The sequence below is a fragment of the Rhincodon typus genome, chromosome 2 (assembly GCF_021869965.1).
Source record: "Rhincodon typus isolate 14 chromosome 2, sRhiTyp1.1, whole genome shotgun sequence".
Classification (NCBI taxonomy): Eukaryota; Metazoa; Chordata; class Chondrichthyes; order Orectolobiformes; family Rhincodontidae; genus Rhincodon; species Rhincodon typus.
The window spans coordinates 2,507,512-2,535,134 of NC_063333.1; the positions used below are offsets into that span (position 1 = coordinate 2,507,512).

The 27,623-nt window shown below is 44.1% G+C and overlaps 1 protein-coding gene across 2 annotated transcripts in view; it reads left to right on the plus strand.

Annotated features, from left to right (window-relative positions):
• Positions 1 to 27,623, plus strand: part of bop1 (BOP1 ribosomal biogenesis factor) — a 148,138-nt gene that overhangs the window by 96,032 nt on the left and 24,483 nt on the right. For both annotated transcript variants that reach the window (XM_048617188.1, XM_048617192.1), the window contains 2 exons: positions 17,524 to 17,678; positions 20,829 to 20,946. In XM_048617188.1, coding sequence (XP_048473145.1) covers positions 17,524 to 17,678; positions 20,829 to 20,946 — 273 coding nt within the window. The remainder of the gene's footprint in view (positions 1 to 17,523; positions 17,679 to 20,828; positions 20,947 to 27,623) is intronic.

Sequence of the window (27,623 nt, forward strand, 5' to 3'; positions counted from 1 at the left end):
AAACAACTGCACCTCCCAGTCGCGAACCATTTCAACTCCCCCTCCCATTCCTCAGATGACATGTCCATCCTGGGCCTCCTGCAGTGCCACAACGATGCCACCCGAAGGTTGCAGGAACAGCAACTCATATTCCGCTTGGGAACCCTGCAGCCCAATGGTATCAATGTGGATTTCACAAGCTTCAAAATCTCCCCTCCCCCTACCGCATCCCGAAACCAGTCCAGCTCGTCCCTGCCTCCCTAACCTGTTCTTCCTCCCACCTATCCCCTCCTCCCACCTCAAGCCCCACCCCCATCTCCTACCTACTAACCTCATCCTGCCCCCTTGACCTGTCCGTCCTCCCTGGACTGACCTATCCCCTCCCTACCTCCCCACCTACACTCACCTTTACTGGCTCCATCCCTGCCCCTTTGACCTGTCTGTTTCCTCTCCACCTATCTTCTCCTCTATCCATCTTCTATCCGCCTCCCCCTCTCTCCCTATTTATTTCAGAACCCCCTTCCCCTCCCCCATTTCTGATGAAGGGTCTAGGCCTGAAACGTCAGCCTTCCTGCTCCTATGATGCTGCTTGGCCTGATGTGTTCATCCAGCTCTACACCTTGTTATCTCAATGTCTAAAGAGGACCATTTTGATCATGACTTATCACTGTGCTGGTTTCCTGTTCTCAGGTGGTCTGAATGAGGTTCAAACCTTCATGCTAGTTGGTATAAGGGAGTGCTGACAAAGTGCTAATTCCAGTTTGCAGAATGTGGAATCAGACTTGGAAAGACAGCCACTGTTGGTAAGGTCAAGGTAAACCAGACCTTTGGGCTGCTGTCTAATTAGAGAGACATCTAGTAGTGATTTAACCTGAACGTCACCATGCCTCAGGCAATGGGATAGTTTGAGAAGGACAGTCCATCATGGTAACCTAAGCCGGTGTGGGAATAGAGCCCGTGCTGTTGGCGTCACCCTGCATCGCAAACCAGCTGTTCAGCCAACTGAGCTAATCGACGCGGGCCAGTGAGGCAGCGGTGGTGAGATCCGGCCAGTGAGACAGCCGCACTGAGAGTGGGCCGGTGAGGCAGCGGTGGTGAGATCTGGCCAGTGAGACAGCCGCACTGAGAGTGGGCCGGTGAGGCAGCGGTAGTGAGATCCAGCCAGTGAGACAGCCACACTGAGAGTGGGCTGGTGAGGCAGTGGCAGCAAGATCAGGCTAGTGAGGCTGCCCAGAGCAGGACTCTTGCAAAGGCATGGCGAGCGCTGGAAAGCCCAGAGTGGGACTGCAGGCCAGGCAGCATCAGAGGAGCAGGAAAGCTGACATTTCAGGTCGGGTCCCTTCTTCAGAAATTGGGGTGGGGTGGAGAAGGGCGCTCTGAAATAAATAGAGAGGAGGGATGGGGTTGGGGAAGGTAGGTGGGATGGTGATAGGTGAGTGCAGGTAAGCAGTAGTGGAGATTGGTCAGTGAGGTGGGAGGACCGCTTAGGTGGGAGAGAAGACAGATAGGTCGAGGAGGCGGGGATAAGAGGGGAGGGTTGGTCATGGGATGAGGTTGGGGGTGGGGAGACTTTGAAACTGGTAAAGCCCACATTGAGACCATTGGGTTGTAGGTTCCCAAGGCAGAATATGAGGTGCTACTCCTCCAGCTTTTGGGTGGTGTCATTGTGACATCGGAGGAGGCCGCTCTGTCACGATAAATGACAACACCTTCCGTTTCGGCTCCCGCTCCTGCTCCCTGGGCGACATGTCCATCCTGGGCCTCCTCCAAGAGCTCCCTTCCCCTTTCATTTCTGAAGAAGGGTCCCGACCCAAAATGTAAACTTTCATGCTCCCCTGATGCTGCCTAGCCTGCTGTGTTCCTCCAGCTCCAACTGTGTTATCTCTGACTCCAACATCAGCAGTTCTTATTATCTCTTGATCTATGTAAGATCTTGCCATGTAATATTCTCTTTCTGTATAAAGTGCTGATGCTGGCTTGCAATTCAGGTGATTATAGGTGATACATATATAAATTAGAGATTTCCCTTACAGCTTCTTTCTGCCAATATTCTATCTTTCAGGATTGATCTGTTGTCAAAAAACAGTAAACTTATTTGGCTGTTACTGCAGGAATTAAATGTGAAGTCACTAAGTGCAGAATACTGCTAATCCTTTCTAGTAGCAGTGTGTGGTTGCATCTTTGACCCATTGCTTGTACTGCCTGTCTTTGTTTACCCTGCAGCAAGGAATATGAAACTGTTCCAAGGTATGTGGACAATGTCTAGAAGCTACAAGGGGCAGTGAGGGAAGAGAGGTCTCAACCAGTATATATGTTATGAAGTAGCTGATATTCCATTGTAGGGACTGACCAGGGGAGGAGGCAAACTAAAGATAGAGCAGTGGAGATGTATGCTGGAAGTAACAATTCTCAATGGACCACTGTGAAGTGACTCTCTTAGGATTGCTTAATTTTACTGGTGATAGATTGTACAACGTTGGAAGTGAGGAATAACCTATTAAAATAAAATCAGTCAGCTCCCCAGGAGCTGAAATTGATCGAAGGCCCTAGGTGATGAGTGTTTGTTGGAAGGTGATGGGCAGAGGAGTGGATTCCCATTCGCTGCAAGGGGACCATCAGACGCTGAGGGAGATTTGGGCACAGGAGGACCCCAGGTGGTGAAAGCAATTGAATACTTAGGAGCAGGAATAGGCCGCTTGGCCCCTCAAGCCTGCTCCACTATTTAATAGAATCAGTGCTGATTTGATTGTGGCCGTAATTCCACTTTCCTGCTTGTCCCCCATAAGGGCCTCAGGAAATGGGGGAATTGGAGAATGTGTCGGCTGGTGTGCTCATGAGAAGTGTGCTGGACCAGCGTGTATTTGGAATACTGTTGATTTGTGCTGCATGCACTAGGGATATTGGATTTCGGGTCCTTGGAACTGATCGTGTCAGATTATGGCAGTTGCTGTAATTTATCCAAAAGGTTGCACTGCTGCAGATGAATGCACTAAGTCAGTCAACCTAGTGGACAAATTCTGGTTATTTCACCCAGGACCACAGCTAATGGTTTCTATAGCTGTTCCTTTTCTGGTGTGTGAAATCACACCAGATGACTTTGCAACGTCGGATTGCAGAGACCATTTTAACTTTGGGAAAAGATACTACTTTGACCCAAGGGACTATGGAAGGTGATGTTGCAGTTTTAAAAATAAAATGAGTTACCTGAACTCATTTTGTATCGTTATCTGTGAGGTGGCTTTGAGCAGCGGAGGCTAGACACCTCTGCTCTGTGGATGTATGTTCAGAGCATTTTTTGCCCGGTGACAGACTTTTAATTGGTTTTTCAGCCAGGACCTGGTTTGCTCAGCATGGTAACAAATTCTTGATTGGTTCCTGGGCAATTGGCTACAGTTTTGTCTTCTAACAAAGCAGAAACATCCAGTCTGTGAAGGAGAAAACATCTCTTGCTCTTATTTCTGAGAGTGGAGGAATTAAAAACCATTTCTTTCCCCCTCTGAAGATGATTTTTCCATTTCTCAGAGGTACTGAAGGGCGTATCCTCAACAGGTCAAAGGTCAAGGATTGGTGTATCCACAATTTCATGTCCATGTCAAAGTTGAAAGAAACCAGAAGGAAAGTAAAAACACCTCATCACCTGTGATCCGGACTGGTGCCAGAACTGGGCTTTAGTCAATACAGTGTGGAGCTGGAGGAACACAGCAGGTGAAGCAGCATGAGAGGAGCAAGAGAGTTGACGTTTCAGGCCTGGACTTTTCATCAGGCTTCACTGACCTTTTTCCCCCTCTCCCACTCATCATATTTGTGCCATGTCTCTTTGTGTCTGTTTGTACGTGGCTGGGCTTTTTTCAAAAAAGGGATAGAATATGTTATAGAGAGTTCTAAGTTAGAAAAGAAACACAACTTACTATCGGTTAAAAACCAACAGTTAAGTACAGAAAACTTGATGAGTGTTTTGTTCTAACCTGTGTTTGTCAGTTGGGTAACTTTGGACAGTTTGCTTAAATCTTCTCACATTTGTGATGACTGTTTAAACGTTTTTAAGGCAGAGATACAGATTCTTGATTACGAAGAGAAAGAAAGATTATCAGAGGTACGCAAGAATACAAAGTTGAGGTTAAAATTAGATCAGCCATGGTCTAATTGAATGGCAGAGCAGGCTCGAAAGGCCAATTAGTCTATTCTTGTTCTTTGGGAGGGAATAGTGGGGACATGTGACAGTGCACTACTACAGTGAGTCATGATACAATATACTCCTTTCCTACTGTACAAGTTAGTGCAGAACTAAATGTCCTAAGGACTGAGTCAAATGCTGAATACATTCAAAATGTACCACAGGTTCACTTTTTATATAAAAACTGAAAAAAGTAAGGGTGCTGGAAATCAGAAACAAAAACAGAAATTGCTGGAAAAGCTCAGCAGTTCCTCATTTTGAGGAAGGGTCACTGGACCTGAAACATTAACTCTGCTCACCACAGATGCTGCCAGACCTGCTGAGCTATTCTAGCAGTTTCTGTTTTTGTTTCACTTTTTACATTCAGAGTTAGTTATGGCTCAGAAGGAGGCCTTTTACTCTGTGCCGTTTTTCCAAAAACTAGTCTGGTCAGTCCCCCTCTTCTGATCAATCTTTGTACCCCTGCAGGTTAATTTCCTTTCAAGTTCTCATCCAGTTTCCTCTTGAAATCATTATTATCTCCAACTCTCCCACCTTCTTGGGCAGCATCATTATGAACAAGTTAAACCTTTTTAGCAGCTGGAGTAAGGTGTCCACAGCACACCAGTGAATCTTTTATTTTATGTCTCTGTAAAGCATTGGCAGCAAGTTTTTTTTTTAAATTCTCTCGGAGGCATTCGATAAATACAAGCAGCTGTTACAAGTACTTAAACATGGCAGGAGTACAGATAGCCAGGACATCCTGGACTCTATGAAGCAATTTAGTGTGGCCAATCCACCTAACCTATATGTCTTTGGACTGTAGGTAGAAACCAGAACACCTGGTGGAAACCCATGCAGACACGGAGAATGTCTATCTGGAATTTGCATAGTCGTTCAAGACTGGAATCAGACCCCTGTCCCTGGTGCTGTGAGGCAGCAGTGCTGATCACTGAGCCACCGTGCCTCCCCTATATCTGCTGCAGTCCTTGTCCTTCTGGGTGGTTGTCCTCGTGGATTTGGAAGGTGCTGTCAAAGGATCTTTGAATGTTGTGGTTGGTTGGCTCACCGAGCTGGTTTGTTGTTCCGCAGACATTTCATTACCCTGCTGGGTAACATCATCAGTGCAGCCTCCGATGAAGCACTGTTGTGTTTTCTCGCCTGGTATTTAAACTCTAGAGTCGTTGAGCTGGATTACCTCACTTTTGGTTTTCCTTCGCAATGGAGTGTTTATGGGGTCAAGTTCTATGTGTTTGTTGATGGCTTTCTTCGTGGAGTACGAGGCTTCTAGGAACTCCTGTGCTTGTCTCTGCTTTGCTTGTCCCAGGATCGTGGTGTTGTCCCAATCGAATTGGTGGTTCTCCTTATCCATGCGGATAGAGATGAGTGAGTATTGGTCGTGTCTTTTTGTAGCCAATTGATGTTCATGTACCCTTGTTAATTTCCTTCCTGTTTGTCCGATGTAGTGTTTGTCACAGTCTCTGCAGGCTACACTGAGAAGAAGAAGAGTTCCTCTTCCAGGTGTTCAAGGACAATGGGTATCCGAAAACCTGGGTCTGAAGATGCCTACTAAACGAACAACACCAGGAAGATACTACATGCCCCAACACGCTCATCACGCTATCTTACATCAAGAACACATCGGAACTAACCACAAGACTCCTATGACCACTGGGCATCAGAATAGCGCACAAACCCACATCAACCCTACACCAACTGCTCACCTGAACCAAAGACGCACTATCCACTACAGACAGGATCAATGTCATGTACAAGATCCCCTGCAGAGACTGCGAGAAACACGACATCGGACAAACAGGAAGGAAATTAACAACAAGGGTACACGAACATCAATTGGCTACAATAAGACACGACCAATACTCACTCATCTTTATCCGCATGGATAGGGAGAACCACCAATTCGATTGGGACAACACCAACATCCTGGGACAAGCAAAGCAGAGACAAGCGCAGGAATTCCTAGAAGCCTCGTACTCCACAAAGAAAGCCATCAACAAACACATAGAACTTGACCCCATATACACTCCATTGTGAAGGAAAACTGGAAATGAGGTTATCCCGCTCAATGGACTCCAGAGTTTAAATACCAGGCGAGAAAAAACAACGGCGCTTCATCGGAGGCTGCATTGATGATGTTACCCAGCAGGGTAATGAAACGTCTGTGGAACAATGAACTAGCTTGGTGAGCCAACCAACCACAACATCCACAACGTGAGCTACAAATCTACTCTAAAACCTTAGAGATCTTTGAATTTCTGCAGCGCATGTGGTAGACAATACAGAGAGGTACTACTGACTGTCAGTGGTGAAGGGCGCGGATAGTGTCAAACTTCCTGAGTGTTGATGGGGCTGTCCCCATGCAGACAAGTGAGGAGTATTCTATCACACTCCTGACTTGTGCTTTGTAGATGGTGGACAGGATTTGGGCAGTCAGGAGGTGAATTATTCACCACAGTATTCCTAGCCTCTGTTTATGTGGTGAGTCCAGTTCAGTTTCTGATCAGTGGTAACTCTCGGGATGTGTTAGTGGGAGACTATGGGCTTCAGAGATGGTAATATCATTGGGCAGTGATTAGATTGTCTCTTATGGGAGATGGCCTGTCATTTGTGTGACGCGAATGTTACTTGCCACTTGTCAGCCCAAGCCTGCATGTTATCTAGATCTTCGTGGAGCACAGTGAAATTCCCTACCTAAAGAACGTTCGTATTGCTCATCGTGGAGGAGTACTGATTCATCAGCCAATGGAGGACAGTACATGGTAATCAGCAGGAGGTTCCGTGCGCATGTTTAACCTGAAACCTTGAGACTTCATGGGGTCTGGAGTCAATGTTGAGGATTCCCGGGTAACCTGACTGTGCTGCTGCCCCTGGTGGATCTGTCCTACTGGTGGGATAGGACATATCCAGGGATGGTGATGGTGGTGTCTGGGATGTTGTCTGTAAGGTATGATTCCATGAGTATGACTTTGTCAGCCTGTTGTTTGACCAGTCTGTGAGACAGATTTCCCAGTTTTGGTATGAATTCTCAGACGGAAGAAGGACAATGCAGGGTCGACAGGGCTGTTTCTGCCATTGTCATTTTTGGTGCCTTGGTTGATGCCGGGTGGTCTGTTGGTTTCATTTCTTTGAGAATTTGTAGCGATTGATACAGCTGCTAGGCCATTTCAGAGGGCAGTTGAGAGTCAACTACATCGCTGTGGGTCCAGAGTCACATGTAGGCCAGGCCGGTAAGGATGGCAGTTTCCTCTCTAAACGATGTTAGTGAACCAAATGGGTTATTCTGGTAATCAACAATCAGTAGATTCTTAATTCATTTTTTAAAATTGAATTCAAATGCCACCACCTGCCGTGGCAGGATTCAAACCCAGATCCTCAGAGCATTAGCTGAGTTTCTAGATTAATATTTAAGCAATGACATCATAAGGCCATCCCCTCCTAAGATATTAGTGGTAGTCTCACTGGAATGATAATCCAGAATCCCAGGCTAATATTTGGAGAAAAGGGTTTGAATTATATCACTTAACGTAGTGAAATTTGATTTCAGTAAAAATCTGGAATGAAAAGCAACAATAGTGCTAAGGAAAAAGATGCAAGGATAGACATTTTAATTTACCTGTTCAGAGATGTCATTGTACAGCTCTCAAGTAGAAGAGACTTGAACCCCATACCTCCTAACTCTGAGGTAGGCACTCTGTCAATTCACCGCAATAGCCCAGGGATACAGGAGTATGTTAACCATCTAAATTGGGCTCACTTTATGTCCCATCCTCTTTCTCTTCCTCCTTCATACCCAGAGTAACAATTAGGGCAAAAAGGAAAACTATTTGTCCCCATCAAATCTCATTGGAAAGTTAAATGACAATGGGTGATCATATTCATGATTGACTGGTTTAACGAGCAACAAATTATACTTAAGAGTCACCAAGGTCTACTGCACAGTAAAAAACAAAACATGGGCAATGATTGATGGCCACATGGAAATTTTCAAAGCAAATTCTGGAACATAATTCATCATTGAGACATTTAAAATATCAGGGGTTGGCATGGTGCTCAGTGGTTAGCACTGCTGCCTTAAACCACCAGGGACCCGCATTCGATTCCAACCTCGGACAACTGTCTGTATGGAGTCTGCACATTCTCCCCATTGTTATGGACCTGACCAGACCCCCTCTCAAGGGGAGGTGATGGCCCTGTGGCATTATCACTGGACTGTTAATCCAGAGACCCACTAATGTCCTTTAGGGAAGGAAACTGCCATCCTTACCTGGTCTGGCCTACATGTGACTCCAGACCCACAGCAATGTGGTTGACTTTGAACTGCCCTCTGGGCATTTAGGGATGGCAGTTAATGCTGCTTAGCCAGCAACGCCCTCATCCCGTGAATGAATAAAAAAAAATAGATTAAGGAGATAGTAAGAACTGCCGATGCTGGAGTCCGAGATAACACTGCGTTGAGCTGGAGGAACACAGCAGGCCAGGCAGCATCGGAGGAGTAGGAAAGCTGACGTTTCAGGGCGGGAGCTTTCTGAAGAAGACCTTTCCTGCTCCTCCGATGCTGCCTGGCTTGCTGTGTCCCTCCAGCTCCACACTGTGTTATCATAGATTAAGGAGGTAGCCCAGAGCCTAACTTTTTCTTAAAGGTAGATGTGAACTGCTTGTTCTAGATGTGATGCAACTGGTCAAACCACTTGACGTTAAGCAGAACACAAGGAACAAGACCATGGAGTAATCAGTGAATGGTAAGACCCTAGGGATCTCAGAGGATTCTTGGCGTGCTTGTTCACAGATCCCTGAAGGTGGCAGGACAGGTCAGTAGGGTGGTTAAGAAGACACACAGGACTTGCCTTTATGAGTCTTGGCATAGATTTCAAGAACAGAGTGGTCATGTTGGAGCTGCACAGAATTTTGGTTAGGCCACAGCTGGAGTACTGTTCTGGTTACCACATTATAACAAGGATGTGATTGCACTGGAGGGGGTAAACAGGAGATTCGTCAGGGTGTTGCTGGGATGGAGCATTTCTGTGACGAAGAGAGGCTGGATACGATGTCTTCTTTGGAGCAGAGAAGGTTGAGGAGGGACCTGATAAAGGTGTATAAGATTCAGGGTATGGATAGCGTGAATAGAAAGCAGCTGTTCTCCTTATTTCAGGGTCAATAAAAAGGGCATAATTTTAAAGTGAAGGGCAGGAAGTTTAGAGGGAATTTGAGGAAAGAACATTTTCACCCAGAGGGTGGTGAGGGTCCAGCATACATACCTGGGAGAGTAGCTGAGGCAGGAAACCTGACAACCTTTGAGACATTCAAGGCTGTGGGCCTTGTGCATGAAAGTTGAACTTGTGTAGGCAGTAGTGTATTTTGCATTGTACTGACTTGATTGACCAAAGGGCCTTTTCTGTACTGTCTAATTCTCAGAGGAATGGATAAGAGTTTCAGCACTTGAGCTGAGACGGAGCTGGAGTCAGGTCATGTTATGGAACTGTAGTAGGAAATCTTTTGTAATGATGCAGGTATGTGGATGAAATTTTATTTCTGGGGTCAGGTATGATACCTAGGCTGCAAGCAGTCTGGTTTAGCTTCAGATGACTGCCAGGGTGGTGGATGTACTTGTTGGTTAGAGAATTGAGTTTATGGTATGGACTGCTGGTAATATTTAATAGAAAAAAATTTCTGCTTATCCAGCATACCATTACACTGCCAAGTTTTCTCCCTTACTGTAGGTGCAGGAAGTGATTGCATATTAGAAATAGTATTTCCCTCTTCTGTTAGGTAATATGACAAGTATTTGGGTCGTATTAATGGGGTTGAGGTACACAATCCCTTGAGTGCACGAACAGGGAAAGAAACAACAATGCTTCTGATAGTTAAAAGAATATTTGGCTGCGATAATTATTGAACAAAGAAATATCAATCATTCTTGACTTTAGCATGGCATTTATTTCAACCAGTCTTTTACTTTTCAAAATGCACTAATTCTGATTAATTTCAGCTTGAATTATTTTTCCTCGACTTAATTTTTTTTTCAAACAGTGAATATAGATGGAAAACTGGCTGAGTTGCTAGTTAATGGAGTGGGAGCTGGCTTTACATTAGTAGTGATGAATGATTAACGGTGGGTACTTGGATGACAGGAGGTGCTAAGCTCTACAGTGCAGCTTTGATACTTCGTGGTGAGGTGACCAGCTGGCACAATCCACTTCACTTCCCTGCAGATTTGGCCTCTCAGTACTGCTTGAAGTTCCATAGTTGAGATGAAGCCTGACCCCGATGATTGGTGGTGCTTGGCAGGATCTCTGTAAAGAGAAAAGAACCTAAGTACAACGTTCATATCCCGTCTCTCTCCTTCAGAGTCTAAAGGTTATGCTGGAATTAGAATTGTGCTCTTCAAGGTGACAGACTGAGTCCTGAGGGAAGTGAAACTCTGCACTTTCCAGCCTGGGTCAAGCATGCTGCAGCCAGATGTGAAGTGCCTCAAGTCTACCCCAATGCTGTCTCAGCTCCAGCTCTCACTATGACACCAGCCGGACCTCTGGCCTATTTCTGACACTTGAGATATTGTGTGCTGAATTGGCAGGACAGTTTTATACTATGGCCCATTCCCACTAGTAGACAGAACTGTCACTGCACAAACTCACTTCACATTGGTCTACAGTCTTTCATCCATGTGTGAGAGCTGATGGTGAAGGGACCAAATTTAACCCATGGTATTGCCCCGATACACTCTATGTTAATTCAGTCAGAATAAGAGGTCATTAGGAATGTTTGAAACAAAACAACATTCCTACTATTTGATTTGGTTCTGGCATTTTCTCCTTCATTGTTCTTTCTGTAAGTAATAAAAGGTCATTAACCAAGTTTAGCATTAGAAAACATCTCTTGATGGACTGAGACATAGGTTAGAAAACTATAAGCATGCAGTATCAATTATTAAGCAGGAGTATGTGTGTTACATTCCTACGCTGTCAGTAGAGACTGTTCCATTGTAAGTTCCCCTCCAAGCCATTCACTGTCCAGACAAGGAGCAAAATCACCATTCCTTCACTGTTGCTGGAACTCTCTCCTGAACAGCACTGTGGCTGTCCCTACACTAAATTGACAGCAGCGGTTCAAGAAAGCAGTTCACCATCAAGAGCAACTAGGAATAGGCAATAAATGCTGACTAGCCAGTGAGACAAAGATGTCATGAATGAATTTTTAAAAAATTCTTCCTGTTGCCTCTTCATCTTAGAATAATTATAAAATGAGGCCTTTTGGCTGTTAATGCATTCCCAAGTCTTTGTTAAGCCAGCCAAAAGGGAACATCTACTCATCGCTTGCCATCTGGGATGAACTTTGAGGGTAAACTTATAAGTAATATGAAGATGGACAGCTTCTTTAAAAATATTCATCAAAGCTCTTTAGATAGCACCTTCCAAACCCATGACCACTTCTGCCAGAAGGTCAAAGGAAGCAAAAAAATTGGAACACCAGCACCTGCAAGTTCCCCTCCAAGCCACTCGCCATTCTGACTTGGAAGTATATTGCTGTTCCGTTACCATTGCGGAGTCAAAATCCCAGAATTCTCTCCTTATTGACGTAGTGGGTCAACCTGCATCATGTGAACTGTAGCAATTTAAACTGGCATCTCACCACCACCATCAAGGGCAACTAGGGATGGATAATAAATGCTGGCCCAGCCAGCAGCACCCATATCCCATGATTTGTAAAAATAATAAGGAAGAGAGATGCCAAAGTGAACATAGGCCATTTAGAGTAAGAAAGGGTAACTAGGAAATTTCAGAGGAGTTGACTAAATATTTTGCATCAATCCTTGCAACAGGGGAGGCGGTGGCCTAGTGGCATTATCACTGGATTGTTAATCCAGAGAGCCAGATAATGTTCTGGTACTCGGGTTCGAATCCTGCCATGGCAGATGGTGGAATTTGAATTCAATAAATATCTGGAATTGAGAATCTAATGATGACTGTGAATCCATTGTCGATTGTTGGGAAAAACCCATCTGGTTCATAATGTCCTTTAGGGAAGGAAACTGCTATCTTTATCTGGTCTGGCCTACATGTGACTCCAGACCCACAGCAATGTGGTTGACTCTTAACTGCCCTCTGGGCAATTAGGGACGGGCAATAAATGCTGCCTAGCCAGTGACACCCCTCATCTCATGAATGAATGAAGGAAAAAAAATAGAAGGCACTAATAACATTCCAAATTGCTAAGTATTCAATGGGCAAAAAGAGGAGAGAAAATAAATACAATATCTATCACTAGAAAAAAAAAATGCAAGGGAATCTAATGAGACTAAAGACCGACAGGTCTCCTGGACCTAATGGGACGTAGCCTGGGTTAATAATGGAAGTAGCTAAAGAGTTAGTGGATGCAGTGGCCATAATCTTCCAATATCCTTAGATTCTGGAAAAGTCCCAGAGGATTTGAAAACTGCAAATGTAATACCTTTATTTAGAAAGGAAGGAGACTGAAAGTAGGAAACTTGTGGCTGAATTAGCTTAATGTCTGTCAGTGGGTAAATGTTAGAGTCTATTAGAAAGGATGTAATAGCAGAGCATTCAGAAATGCAGAATATGATCAAGCAGAGTGAGCATGGCATCAGGAAGGGGAAATCATGCCAACTAAACAACTAGAATTGTTTGAGTAGATAACAAGCAGGATAGATAAAGGGGAAACTTTGGATGTAATCTATTTGGATTTTCAGAAGACATGTGATTAGGGACCACACATTGGACTAAATATAAAATGAGCCCGTGGTGGTGTTAGCATATTAACATGGACAGAGGATTAGTGAACTAATAGAAGGCAGAGAGTAGGAGAAACAGGGTACTTTCGGGATGGCATGCTGTAACTAGTGGAGCGTCACAAGGTTCAGTGTTAGGGCCATAAGTGTTTACAATATGCATTAATGACTTGAATGAGGGAAGTGAATGTACTACCAGTAAGTTTATGGATTCCAGAAAAATAGAAAAATTGTAGCTAGAGTAGGCCGTTCAGCCATTGGAGTCTGCTCTACCATTCAGTATGAGCATGGATAATCATCCAGCTCAGTCCCCTGCTGTTGTCTTCTACATCATTTGGTGAGACTGCCGCTACTTGACTCCAGGGCTGCAGAGACAAAATGCTTTATCCAGTTGCCATTTCAGTTAGAGAAAGAGGAATCCAGAGTTGTGGTACAAGGATTTCAGTTCACAACAGTATGCATATTAAAATCCTCCTAACAATGGGAGGATGGGTTTTGTCAATGAGGCTGCTCTGTGCTGGAGAAAGAGCTATACCATGAACAATGCAGCCACTGTTCTGCCTCTCTTTTCTGTTTCTTTCAGTCTCTCTTTGTTTGTTTCTGTCCTTATGTTCTTATTTTGCATTTGTGCTCCCTCTGTTCTGCACTTTCTCACACCTTTGCAGAGTTTCACTTAATCTTTTGCATGCTGGTGTGTTCTCACTCATGTTCTCCCTCACTCACTGTCTCATATGTTTCCTTATACCTGCTCACACTCTCTTCATTTGCTTGCTCTTTCGTGCTCCCTCTCACTTGTTATCTCATGCTCCCTGTGACAATAAAGACTATTCTATTTGATTTGATTCTATTCTGTCTCTTGTGTGCTGTTGTACATCTACTTCACTTGCTCTTTCTACTCTCTCTCACTATCTCTGTCTTGCAATCTGTGTGTGTACAGACCTTTAAGGTCCATCCTCACTGACCACCTCCCCCCAAACTTCCAACTACATTGCTTTCTGTTTTAAAGTTGTAGGAATTTCATGGCAGCTTTGCTGATTTAGACGCTAGGTAATATTTCTCTGAGGTTTCAGTTCCCTCACAGGAAATTTCAAATTAGTGAGGAGGGGATCAATTACACTTTGTCAGCAGGTGAACTGTCACACCTGACTGGTCTAAAGCCATGGAGGAATTCAACAGATAGCAGTGAGGAAGTGGAAAGGCTGCGGAAGGATTTGGACAAGCTAGGAAAGTGAGCAAAGAAGTGGCAAATGGGATTGATGTGGGAAAGTGTAACGTTATCCACTTCAGTAGGAAGAATAGAGGCGTTGATTATTTTATAAATAGGGAAAGGCTTCTTAAATCTGAAGCACAAAATGACTTGGGAGTCCTAGTTCAGGATTCTGTTAAGGTTAACGTGCAGGTCCAGTTGGCAGTTAGGGAGGCAAATGCAAAGTTAGTATTAATTTTCAGAGGACTGGAATACAAGAGTAGAGATGTACTGCCAAGGCCGTATCAAGCTTTGGTCAGACTACATTTGGAATATTGAGAGCAGTTTTGATCCCTATGTCTAGAGTTGGAAGGGGTCCCGAGGAGTTTTAGAAGAAATGATCCTGGGGATGAAGGGCTCATCACGTAAAGAGTGGTTGAGGACTCTGGGTCTGTACTTAATCGAGTTTAGAAGAATGAGGGGAGGATCTAATTGAAACTTTCTGAATATAGTCATTCCTCTGCATCCGCAAAATTCGCAAGTGGAGAGCTTGTTAAAAATTGCAGATATGTGATTTTTGCCTGCGGATGTTGATTTTTGTTACTTAGTTTTTGGTGCAGATAGGTGAATTCACAATTCAGGATTTTGCACATGCAGAGTATTTGCTGTACTGAGATTGAGTGGACATGGAGATGATGTTTTCTCTGGTAGGATAGACTATATCCCAAGGGTACAGCCTCGAGTGAAGTGGCAACATTTTTAGACTGAGATGGGGAAGAATTTCTTCAGCCAGGGAGTGGTTAATCTGTGGAATTCATTGCTGCAGAAGGCTGTTGAGGCTGAGTCATTGAGTGTATTTAAAACAGAGACAGATTGAGTAAGGGGATCCAGGATTATGGAGAGAACATAGGAGAATGGGGTTGAGAAACATATCAGCCATGGTCGAATGATGGAGCAGACTTGATGGGCTGAATGACTTAATCCGGCTCCTATGCTTTATGGTCTCGCAGTCTAAAGATAAGCACTGGATGAGCTAAGTTGTGTTGTGCTAAGTTGGGATGTTGCTTTGTTCAGTAAGGAACATAATTTACAAGTTAGATTGAGATGCCACTGTAATCATTTACCTATTTCACTGACTATCTTTGTTACCAAGAGGGTTACTTCAATAATGTTGAAGATGGGCTTGTGTGATAGCTCTGACTGGCATGATAAAGGCTGAGGTGTGTTGTGTACACATGCCTTCACAGACTGACCTGTCTTATAAAAGAGACATCTCAAGACTGTGACCAATCCATTACCTTCGCTTCGCAGGTTGCAATCACAGGATTTGTTGCCTTGTCTTGTCTCCACTTGGAAGATTCCTGGGTGGTAATTGTGGTAATGTGTACAGTGTGTCCCTGATTTGCCACGGTGAAATTTCTTTCTCCCCTGCCTGAGTGAAGATAAATCCATGCTGTGTATCCAAGTTCTTTTCTCCCCCCTCCCAGCTCTCACTGCCCCATGCACGCTGTCAGGGGAATTAATCCATGCCCCAGGGCAGGATAAAATTCACACCGCATTTCCTGTGCATGAGATCATCAGTCTTTCTGGAACTGTTTGACCCTGACTTGAGAATGGCTCTGACTCTAGTGAATCAAAAAAATAAGTTAAATGTGACGGGTTGAGTTCTCTATTTCAGACTCTGGCTCTGGAACCTCCTGTAATCTTGTTAACTCTTTAAACACTGTGCAGGATGGCCTTCACTTTCCTGGAAGAGTTGGAATTATCATCTCCTTTTCAGATGTGGGAATGACACTCACTAATTTTCTACTTTTGCAAAGCAAATTGCTGAACTGGGGTGGCGTCTGCTCACTTCACAGCATATGTCCCTTTTTTTTAAGTTATTTAATTCCTGCCTTTCACTTTTCCTGACTGTACCTGATTCCAGATAGTCCAGTGCTATCCTAGGAAACTTGCTGTTCCTCTGCCCTGTTTGAATACTTGCAACAACAGCTTGCATTTGGTGTAATCAAACTTGTCTCAAATGCATCAGAGAAATATTATCAAAGAAAGTATATGCTGGCTTGTTGTAGTCAGCCTGAGACCAGCTACTTAGAAGGCTTAATAAATTCATCATGGTGGCTGTAAATAAAGCTGACAAATGGGCTTTTTTTATTGTTCATTATTGATATTTGGCCAAGGATTATTGATTGCCCTCCTTTAGTTGTTCTTGAATGATATTGTTACAACTCTGTGCAGGGCAGTTCAGAATCAAACACATAAAGGCCAGCCCTGGGCTAAGGTTGATCGGTTTCATTCCCTTCGGGGACAGTAATGAGCATCATTCCAACAGCTCCCTCATCACTTTTACTGATGCTGACATTTTACTTCAATTTTTTTTTAGAAGTCTTAGGAATGTACCTATACATCTTTGAAGATGGCACAAAAAGTTGAGAAGGCAGTTCTTAAAAAGTATATGATTTTCAGCCACTTCCGCCACATGCAATCCGACCCCACAACCGAAAGTATATTTCCTTCCCCACCCCTATCTGCCTTTGGTAGGGTCCGCTCTCTCCGCGACTCCCTTGTCCGCTCCATACTCCCCACTAGCCCCACCACCCCCCGCACCTTTCCCTGCAACCGCAGGAAGTGCTACACCTGCCCCTACACCTCCACCCTCACCTCCATATAAGGCACAAAACAAACCTTTCGCATCAGACAGGGGTTCATCAACTTGGTCTACTGCATTCGCTGCTACCGATGTGGCCTCCTCTACATTAGTGAGACCAAGCGAAGGTTCGGAGATTGTTTTGTAGAGCACCTGCACTCTGTTCGCGAACAACAACAACAACTTCTGGTCACAAACCATTTTAAACCCCCTCCCACTCCCTGGGCGACATGTCCATCCGGGACCTCCTCCAGTGTCACAATGACACCACCCACAAACTGGCGGAGCAGCACCTCATATTCCGCCTCGGGAGCCTACAGCCCAATGGCCTAAATGTGGATTATACCAGTTTCAAAATCTCCCCACCCCTGGTCTCATCCCATGATCAACCCTCCCTCTCATCCCCGCCTCCTTGACCTGACACAACCTGTCCATCTTCTCTCCCACCTAATCGCTCCTCCCTCCTCACTGACCAATCCCCACCACTGCCTACCTGCACTCACTTACCACCATCCCACCTACCTTCCCGTCCTCTCTCTCTTTATTTCTGAGCTCCCTTTCCCCTCCCCTCTTCCGAAGAAGGGTCCCAAACCAAACGTCAACTTTCCTGCTCCCCTGATGCTGCCTGAGCTGGATATCAATCTGCTTTATTAGTTAAGATGGCCAGTTTCTGTTAAAGATCTGTGTTCTGAATAGTTGTAGAATAGAAAAGACTGTTTGGTTATGATCATTTATTAATATACATTTACTTAGATGAAATTAAGTGTCTCTTTTTTTGCTTGACCTTTCTTCAGGATATCCGGAATACTGTGGGTAATATCCCTATGGAATGGTACAAGGACTATCCACATATTGGTTATGATCTTGACGGAAAGAAAATCTACAAACCAATCCGAAATAAAGATGAGCTGGATGAATTTCTGGATAAAATGGAAAATCCAGATTATTGGTATGGCTTTGAGTTTCGAATATGCTACAGGCCTTGGTGCAGTCCTGCCTGTTATCCAATTAAACTGTTTTGTTAGTTCATCTCATCACAGCTTGTATTATTGAACTGCTTATCGCATTAGATACAAAGGGCTAAGAAGCTGTTGTGGCACAGTGGTAGTGTCCCTACCTCTGAGCCAGGAAACCAGGATTCAAGTCCCACCTGCTCCAGCAATGTGGAATAAGGTCTCTGAATATGTTGGTTAAAAAATATCCCCACAAAAGGGCTGACAGATAGACTTGATCTTAAATGTGCTCTTTCCATAAATGTCGTGGGGTATTGCACCCAGCTGTCACCAGCCTGTGCTTTGTTAGAGATGAGGAGAATTTTTTTAGTCAGAGAGCGGTTTGTCTTTGAAACGCTGTTCCTCAGAGAGCAGTGGACGTTGGGTTATTGAATATATTCAAGACTGAGATTGTCAATCAGAAATAAGACCATAAGATATAGGAGCAGAATTAGGCTATTAGGCCTGTCTAGGTCTGCTCCACTGTTCGACCACGGCTGATATGTTTCTCAACACCATTTTCTTACCTTCTCCCTGTAACCCTTGATCCCCTTACTAATCAAGAACCTATCCATGTCTGTTTTAAATAACACTCAATGACTGGGCTTCCACAGCCTTCTGCAGTGATGAGTTCTACAGATTAACTACCCTGTAGCTGAAGAAACTCCCCCTTATCTCTTTTCTAAAGGGTTGTCACTTCACTCTCAAGCTGTGCCCTTGGGTCCTGGTCTCATTCAATGCAGTCCAAATATGGTCTGACCAGAACCTTGTACAACCTTAGCAGTACCTCTCTGCTGTTTTATTCTAGCTCTCTCAAAATTAATTCTAACATTGCATTTGCCTTCCTAATTGCCAACTGAACCTGCAGGTTAACCTTAAGAGAATCCTGGACTTGTATTCCCAAGTCCCTTTGTGCTTCAGGTTTATGAAGCCTTTCCCCATTTATAAAATAGTTTATGCCTCTATTCTTCCTACCAAAGTGCACAATCTCTCACTTTCCCACATTGTATTCCACCTTTGCCCACTCTCCTAGCCTGTCCATGTCATTCTGCAGCCTCCCTGCTTCCTCAACACTACCTGTCCCTCTGCATGTCTTCGTGTCATCAGCAAATGTAGAAACAATGCCCTCAGTTCCTTTGTCCAGATTGTTAACATATAATGTGAATAGTGTGGTCCCAAGATGTACCCCGGCGGAACTTCACTTGTCACCAGCAGCCATCCTGAAAAAGTCCCTTTTGTCCCACTCTGTGCCTTCTGCCAGTCAGCCAATTCTCTATCCATGCAAGTACCTTACCCCTAACACCATGGGCTGTTGTCTTATTTAGCAATTTCCTGTGTGGCATCCTGTCAAAGGCCTTCTGGAGATCTAAATAGATCATATCCAGTGACTCTCCTTTGTCTAACTTGCTCATTACCTTCTCAAAGAATTCTAGCAGATTTGTCAGGCATGACCTCCCCTTGACACAGCTGTGCACTTCCAAGTACTCTGCAAACTCATCCTTAATAATGGACCCTAAAATCTTACTAATGATTGTGTGGTCAGGCCCCACCCTTCTCATAGTTATCCCCTTATCTGCTGTGCCTAAAGTTAGATTCCTGACCCTTTCCATATTGTCTGTTCTGTTACTTGTTCTGGAAACTTTAATAACCTCTCCTTAGCATCCCCTCCCCGACATGCATCGCGCACTATTCACTCGCGTTCACACTCTGTTTAACATTTTCCACAATTTGCCATGCGACAAAAACCACCCCTTTGATAACTTAGTTTAAAGCCCTATCCACAGCCAAGTCATGCAATTTGCCAAGACTCTGGTCCCAGAATGATTCAGATGGAGCCCATCCCATCAGAACAGCTCCCTCCTTCCGATCTTTTGAACCATAAGTTTTCCTTTTGAATGTTGTTAACCCTTTGCCACTTAGCTCTTGATTCAAGTAGTAATCCAGATTTTATGACCTTTTTGGTTCTGCTTTTTAATTTAACTCTTTGCTGCTCAAGTTCCCTCATCGGAACCTCTTTCCTCTTTCTACCTATATCATTAGTATCTATGTGGACCATGACAACTGAATCTTTCCCCTCCCACTCCACATTCCTCCACAGCCCATTTGATATCCAAAACCTGGGCACCAGGCAGGTAGCATATCCTTCGGAACTCTCAATCCTGGCCACAGAATAGTGTCTATTCTCCTGGCTGTACTATCCCCAGTCACAACTACATTTCTCTTTTCTCCCCCCACCTCTTGAATGGCACCCTGTGTCACAGTGCTATGGTCAGTTTGCTTATCTTCCCTATTAGCCCACACTCTCATCCATACACAGAGCAAGAGTCTCAAAACCTGTTAGATAAGCTTAAGGGCTGAGGCTCCTTCAGCACAACCTGTTGGATCCCTCTACCTGCCTCATTCATAGTCACCCCTCCTGTCCCTGACTACTGATTGAATTCGAGCTAGTTAATCTAAGGGGTGTGGTTGCCTCCTGAAACACAGCATTCAGGTAACTGCCCCCCTCCCTTACGTGTCGCAGTGGTCAAAGCTCGGACTTCAGCTTGTCAACTCTGAGCAGCCAGCACTTGCTCCAGGTATGGTCACTGTGAACCACAGTGGGGTCCATCAGCTCCCACATCATGCAGGTACAATGCATCACCTAGCCTTTTAATTACTTTGTTCTTAATTTGATTTTTAAAAATTTCGTACGGGTCTATTCATTTGTAGTCTTAAATATTTCCACTATTTGCCTTCAATTTGAAAGTAATCTATAATCTGTGCAAGGAGACAGTGTTCTTAGGGGCAGACAGGAAAGAGGAATCAAAAGCTAAATCCAACAGTCATGAGCTTACTGAATGATGTATTGAGCTAAAAGGGCTGAATGGCCTAGTTTTGTTTCTTGTTTTTATGGTTTTCTTTTGTGCTTCCCCTATTAGTTGCCCTATGCACATAGTCTGTTTGCTTGTGAAGCTCCTTCTACTGATAGGGTAAAGATTAAGACAGAGGCTTGTAGGTGAGAGCTTGAACAAGGGTATGGTGAAGGAAATGAGGTGGTTCTGTTATTTAACCAAATATAATTTTCTTGACACCACTGTTTCCCCACCCTCCCCACTACCTTTCCACAGGCGTACTATTCCAGATAAGATGACCGGTACCGAAATTCGACTAACTGATGAACAAATAGATCTCATCCACAGAATCCAGAAGGGGCAGTTTGGAGATGCCAAGTTTAATCCGCATGAGGTGAGAATATTTGATTTTTGAGCAGTCATCTTCCTTCAGTATAAAAACACATTTTCCAGATTAAGTTGGAAATGAAACAAGCGCGCTGAATTTCGGAAACTCGCACTACAACTAAGACAGAGAATGGAGCACCAAACTGCAGGAGAGCCATTGATGCTCATGTTTGCTCACTGGCTCCTAGTCTTCTATAGAATGTCTCAGTGAGCAGTGTTCAGAAAACTTCACTCTGTCTCTAATTCTATGCTGTACCAGTCCTGCATGTGTTTGATTGGGACAGTATCAGAAGAGCTTTGAACTGTATTGAACCTGTGGTGTGCATGTTCAGTGCATTTGAGTCTGTGTGGAGAGCTATGGTGCATTTGTTATAAATGCATGGGGTGATGGAATTTAGCAGCGTGGAAGGAGTTAATTCAGCCTATAATGTATGTGCCAGCTGTCAGGTAAAACAACTTGTTTAATCCTTTCCCATTGTTTTGTTGCCTAAAAACTATTATGTGTTCCAACACTGCTGGCTACCCTGACAATCCTCCTCCTTGTTTTAAAAAGAAGTAACCACTGCCCCTTCTTTTAAATATAATTTTTAAATGTATTCCCTTGCCCCTCATCCACCAACCTATGAAGTAGCTTTGCCTGATTTTACAGGTCCTCCCTCCCGCCCCTCTCAACTTCCTGCAGCCTGTCTTATCCCACTACCTCTTCTCTCTGTCCTTCCCTTACCCATTCTCTCATCTTTAATTCATTTCCAAATTCTTTCTCCCTTTAATTTCTCTAAGAACTGAAGCCTCCCATTCTAGGTACTTTAATCATCATCATCTGCATATTCATATCTGTCTTGAAGTAACATTTCTGACATTGTTGCAAGGCTGAAAGTTTTACGTTTTGAGGATTAATGTTAATTATTCAGACAGTTTACTAAGTGAATAAGCCTAAATATTGTCGCAATTTTATCATCTACTCCAGCAGACTACCCCAAACTGATGTGCGAGCTCTGTTCCCAGATCACCTTATCGTTTCCTTGAACATCTGTGACATGCCAGTAACTGCAAATGATCAGATTTCTTTTCACTGTGTCTCTGACAGCTTGTGTAAGTTGTGGAGCTGCTTGTGCTATTCTGCTGTAGTACAGGTGTTTGTCACTAGGGGCTGTTGGTGAGCTGTGAATGTCATAAGCCAGTGGCCCCATTTGTTATCACCAGTACAGATATTTGGAATCGGGAGCAAGTCTGTTTATTCCAATGGCACTCCATTTATTGTCCACTGCAATGCCCTTTTCCAACATTATATTGGACATCTGTGATCTGGATGAATCACTCTTCCCAACTTCCCTCTATCCCTTTTACTGTTGATCTGCTTCCCGTCCTCTCACTATCTTCCCGTCCTGTATCCCAACCCACAACTGTGCACAGTCTCTTCCCCGTCCTGCTGCCACCTCTCTCCAACTCCTATTTCCAGCTCTTCTTTCTTGCATTCAACTTGCATCCCCATATGCAGCCCTCCTGTTTCATGAAAGCTTGCAGCACAGAGGAGACCATTTGATCAAGGTTACCTCTAGGGAGGAGCTATCCAGTCTTCCCGACAAACCAGTCCATATTTTTATTTAAGTTTGTTCATGGGTTGTGAAGATGGTTGGCAAGGCCAGTGTTTATTGTTGATCCCCAGTTGCCATTGAGAAGGTGGTGCTGATGAGCCACTGCACTGAATTCAAATGCAGGCAGGAGTCTTGGGTTCAATCCTAATTGGTCAGCTATGTGGTGTGGGACAAGAATCTCATTGTTAGGCCTGCTCTTGGGCAGGCTGTCCTTTCTCTGTAGGCCATGATGGAGCACTTTGGTTGGTTTTGAAGAGGGCTGGCCTCCAGAATCCAGCAGCATTACTGAGTCTGCATTTATAGCAGTGCTTTTAATGTAGATGGACTTGCCAAGGTGCTTCACAGAGGCATGATTATAAAATGGGCACTGACGCAGTGGAACTACAGAGCGTTGGTGACAAACTTCTTCAGAGAGGATTTTAAATAAGAGGGGCGCGAAGTGTCGGCAAGGTTTAGGAAGTGATGGTGTGTTTTAAAGGATAAAGACAGCTAATAGTAGGACATAGAGAATAGGGTGGAGGCATTCAAGGAATAGCTTGTTTTTGCAGTATTGGAGGATGGACAATATTGCATTGATTGGGAGAAGTGTGACCAAGGAGGAGTTCAAACCTGTGGATGAGAATTTTGGATCTAGGCATTAAAGAGTTTGACAATGAACAGATATGGAGTTTTGGGGTGAGGTAGGACAAGGACAGCAGCCTCTGGGGTAGCTGACAAATTGCTGGGTTTGCTTAATTTGTTTCTGTGTCTATCCTCTGTGTTTGCGTATCACAGGGATGCTGCAGGGACTTTCTAGGGCATACATGTGTGTCCTTATATAGTACCTGCAGCAGCCTTCTGCCTCCTCCCCATCATAAATACATTTAGTATGAGAAAGAATAATTAGAAAGAAGTCAAGGTGAGGGTGCAGAGGAAATTTGCTAGAATTAAATCCAAGGATGAGACCCATTAAAAATGTGGAGAGATGCAGACACTGGGAATTTTAAGAGTAGAAGGAGATAGCGATTTTAGTAGCGATGTTCAAAATATGCAGGAGGGTCATGTAAATGTATGAAATATGAGCAGAAGTAGTCCATTCAGCCCCTTGAATCTGTTCCACAATAAATAAGATCATGCTGATGTCTTAGTGTTTTGAATTTCACATTCCCACCCGACCACCTCAATGACCCGTCTTCCACCACCTTTTGAGACAGAGAATTTTTCCTCATCTCAGTCCTGTAAGGGCAACCCCTAGTTTAAAAACAGCATTCCTGAGTTCTGGACTGACCCACAGGGAAAACATCCTTTCCACAGTTCCATTGTTCAGTCCGTTCAGGACATTATATACTTCAGTCAAATCACCACTCACTCTTTTAAATAAGTACATGAATAGGAAAGGTTTGGAGGGAAATAGGCCAGGAGCAGGCAGGTGGAACTAGTTGAATTTGAAATTGGGTTCAGCGTGGACGAGTTGGACCGAAGGGTCTGTTTACATACTGTATGATTCTAAGCAACCTATATTCATAAAACAGCTCACTCATTTTAGGTATTGATCTAATAAAGGTTCTCTGAAACACCACCAGTGCATTTACATTCTTCTTTAAATAAGGGGACCAAGACTGCACGTATTCAAAATATGTTCTCACCAATGCCCTGTACAAGTGAGGCAGAAAGCCCTTTTTGTTCTTGTTCAGTTCCTCTCATAATAAAAGATAGCATTCCAACAGTTTGATTACGAACTTTAGCTGCATGCTAACTTTTTGTGACTCATGGACCAGCACCCCTAAGTCCCTTTGCAAGTTGGAATTCAACGATCATTCTCCATTTAAGTAATACTCTGCTTTTTCATTCTTCCTGCCAATACAGCAACTTCACATTTTCCCTTTTTTTTCGTTAATGGGATGAGGACATCGCTGGCTACGCAGCATTTATTGCCCATCCCTAATTGCCCAGAGTGCAGTTCAGAGTCAACCACATTGCTGTGGGTCTGGAGTCACATGTAGGCCAGATCACGTAAGGATGGCAGTGAACCAGATGGGTTTTTCCTGACAATCGACAATGGATTCACAGTCATCATTAGATTCTTAATTCCTGATATTTATTGAATTCAAATTCCACCATCTGCTGTGACGGGATTTGAACCCAGGTACCCAGAACATTATCTGGGTCTCTGGATTAACGGTCCAGCGATAATAACACTAGGCCATCGCCTCCCCTTTGTACTCCATTGTCTGATTTTTCTCCACTTACTTAAGTTATTTTTGTGTAAAACTTCAAAACATTCTTAGGTAACACCAAGATAGGTAGCTGTGAATTTAACTACCATGCCTTTACTTGCCTCTTCTCTGATTTAAATAGTAAAAGGTTGAGGCCCCAGCACAGAGCCGTACAGGATTTCACTTGTCACAGCCTACCAGTCAAACATCTATTTATGCGTACTGTTTCAGAGATAGTAGGAACTGCAGATGCTGGAGAATCTGAGATACCAAGGTGTAGAGCTGGATGAACACAGCAGGCCAAGCAGCATCACAGGAGCAGGAAGGCTGACGTTTCGGGCCTAGACCCTTCATCAGAAATGGGGGAGGGGAAGGGGGTTCTGAAATAAATAGGGAGAGAGGGGGAGGCGGATAGAAGATGGATAGAGGAGAAGATAGGTGGAGAGGAGACAGACAGGTCAAAGAGGCGGGGATGGAACCAGTAAAGGTGATTGTAGGTGGGGAGTTAGAGAGGGGATAGGTCAGTCCAGGGAGGACGGACAGGTCAAGGGGGCGGGATGAGGTTAGTAGGTAGGAGATGGGGTGGGGCTTGAGGTGGGAGGAGGGGATAGGTGGGAGGAAGGACTGGTTAGGGAGGCGGGGACAAGCTGGACTGGTTTTGGGATGCAGTAGAGAGAGGGGAGATTTTGAAGCTTGTGAAGTCCACATTATATCGAAACTACCCTATAGTTTCCTACAGCTTTCTGTCTCCTTTCTTCTTGAATAGAGGGGTTCAAGCCTCAACTTTGTACTATGATGGAGCCTTTCTTGAATCGAGGGAATTTTGGAAAGTTAACAACAATGCATCTTCTGTCTCATCAGTCACGTTTTTTAAGACCCTAGGATCAAACCAGGGTCCCTTGTGATTGTGATCTCACTCAGTTCCTCTCTCTCTTCCATCTCTTTTGATTTACAGCTAATACTGGATTTTTTTGTGTCTTCTATAGTGAATACAGAAACAAAATATTTGTTTATTCTATTCACCATTTCCTTATTACCTCCTATTCACACCTCATTCTCACCCTTTAGAGGACCACCATACACTTTATTTGCTCTTTTCCTTTTTAGATATCAAAAGAAACTCTTGCTATTTGTTTTTACATTCCTAGCTAGCTTCCTCTCAACCTCCTAATTTTTTCCTCCTGATTAATTGGGAGAGCTGTCTCACAGACTCGTCAAGCAACAGCCTGACATCGTCTTACTTACAGAATCAAACCTGATAGACAATGTCCCAGATGCTACCATCACCATCCCTGAATACGTCCTGGTCCATTGGCAGGACAGACCAACCACAGGTGGCGGCACAAGGGTATACATCAGGAGGGAGTTTCTCTCTGAGTCCTTAACATTGACTGTGGATTCCATGAAATCTCATAGCTCAAGTTAAACATGGGCAAGGCTAACTGGTCTGTAATTCCCTGGTTTCCATCTGTCACCCTTCTTAAAGAGCAGAGTGACACAAGCAACTTGCCTGTCTCTCCCAGTCTGTGTTAAGACTAAAACCCCCCATTAATACTACTTTGCGTCTACTACATGGTTGCCTAATTCCAGCATTCATACAATCTAGCACTTCTGAGCTGCTACGAGGTGGTCTATATATGACACCTCTTAAGGTTTTAGTTCCTTTACAATTCCTCAGTTCCACCTATAATGTCTCCATTGGGTGATTCCTGCCTCACCATTAGAAGCGATTCTGTTTCTAATTAGTAATGCTACTGTACACCCCTCGAGCGTTTTCTCTATCCTCCTGTAAACCTTATCCTAGTATGTTTAGTTCCCAGACCTGACCATCCTGCAGCCATGTGTCCATAATGTCTGCTATATCATAGTTTTCAATTTGAATCTGTGCCTGCAGCTCATTTAATTTGTTCCTTACACTCTATGCATTTGTAAAAAGAACTCTAATTTTGTCTGTACTCTCTATCCAGTCTTTAGCATCTTTTTATTATTCCTTCCTCCTGTCTTACTCAATATACCCTTTATAGTCCCGCCTTATTCATTAAACTGGCTGTGCTTTTTCATCCTATTAACCTCTACCTTCTCACATGCTGCTCCAGTTCCCATCCACCTGTCGTACTAGTTTATATCCTCCGGAGTGGCACTTGCAAACCTCCCTACAAGGATATTGGTGCCCCTCCAGTTTAAGTACAACCTGTTCTTTTTGTACAGGTCCCATCCACCCTGGAAGAGATCCCAATGATCCAGCTGTGTATTCAGCTGGACTTTCTTCCTATTTCTGGCCTTACTAGCACAGGGTGTAATTCAGAGATGACAACCCTAGACTTTTGTGTAACTCCCTAAATTCTTTTTGCAGAATCTCATCACCCATCCAGCCTATGTCTTTTGTTCCAATATGGGCCACAACCTCTGGCTGTTCACCCTCAGTACAACATTCTTCCTGTAGTGCAGTGATCAGAACTGCAGTTCCAGCTACAGCCAAAACACATCTCAAGAACCTCTCGGTCCACGTTCCCAAAATCTGTACCTACACCCTCCTTCTCCAGAGTGAAGACAGATGTAAAATAGTTGTTTAACACCCTAGCAGTATCCTCCAGCTCCACGCTCAGATTGCCCCTTCAGTCCCTAATAGGTCAGTTTCCATGGTTATTCCCTTCCCTTTGTACTTTCTAGACTCCAGTATGACCTCTGTTGATTTACTCCCTTTGTACTATTAAAAGTCTCTTTCTCTTTTCTTCCTTATCCAGTCCTCGCAGATTCAAGATGGCAACAGAGTAGTAGAGGGCTCATCTGCTCCTGTCTTCCTTCTTTCCTTTCTTTGTTTCCTTCCTTCCTTCTTTGTTTCCTTCCTTCCTGCCTTGTTTCCTTCTTTGTTTTCTTCCTCCTTTGTTTTCCTG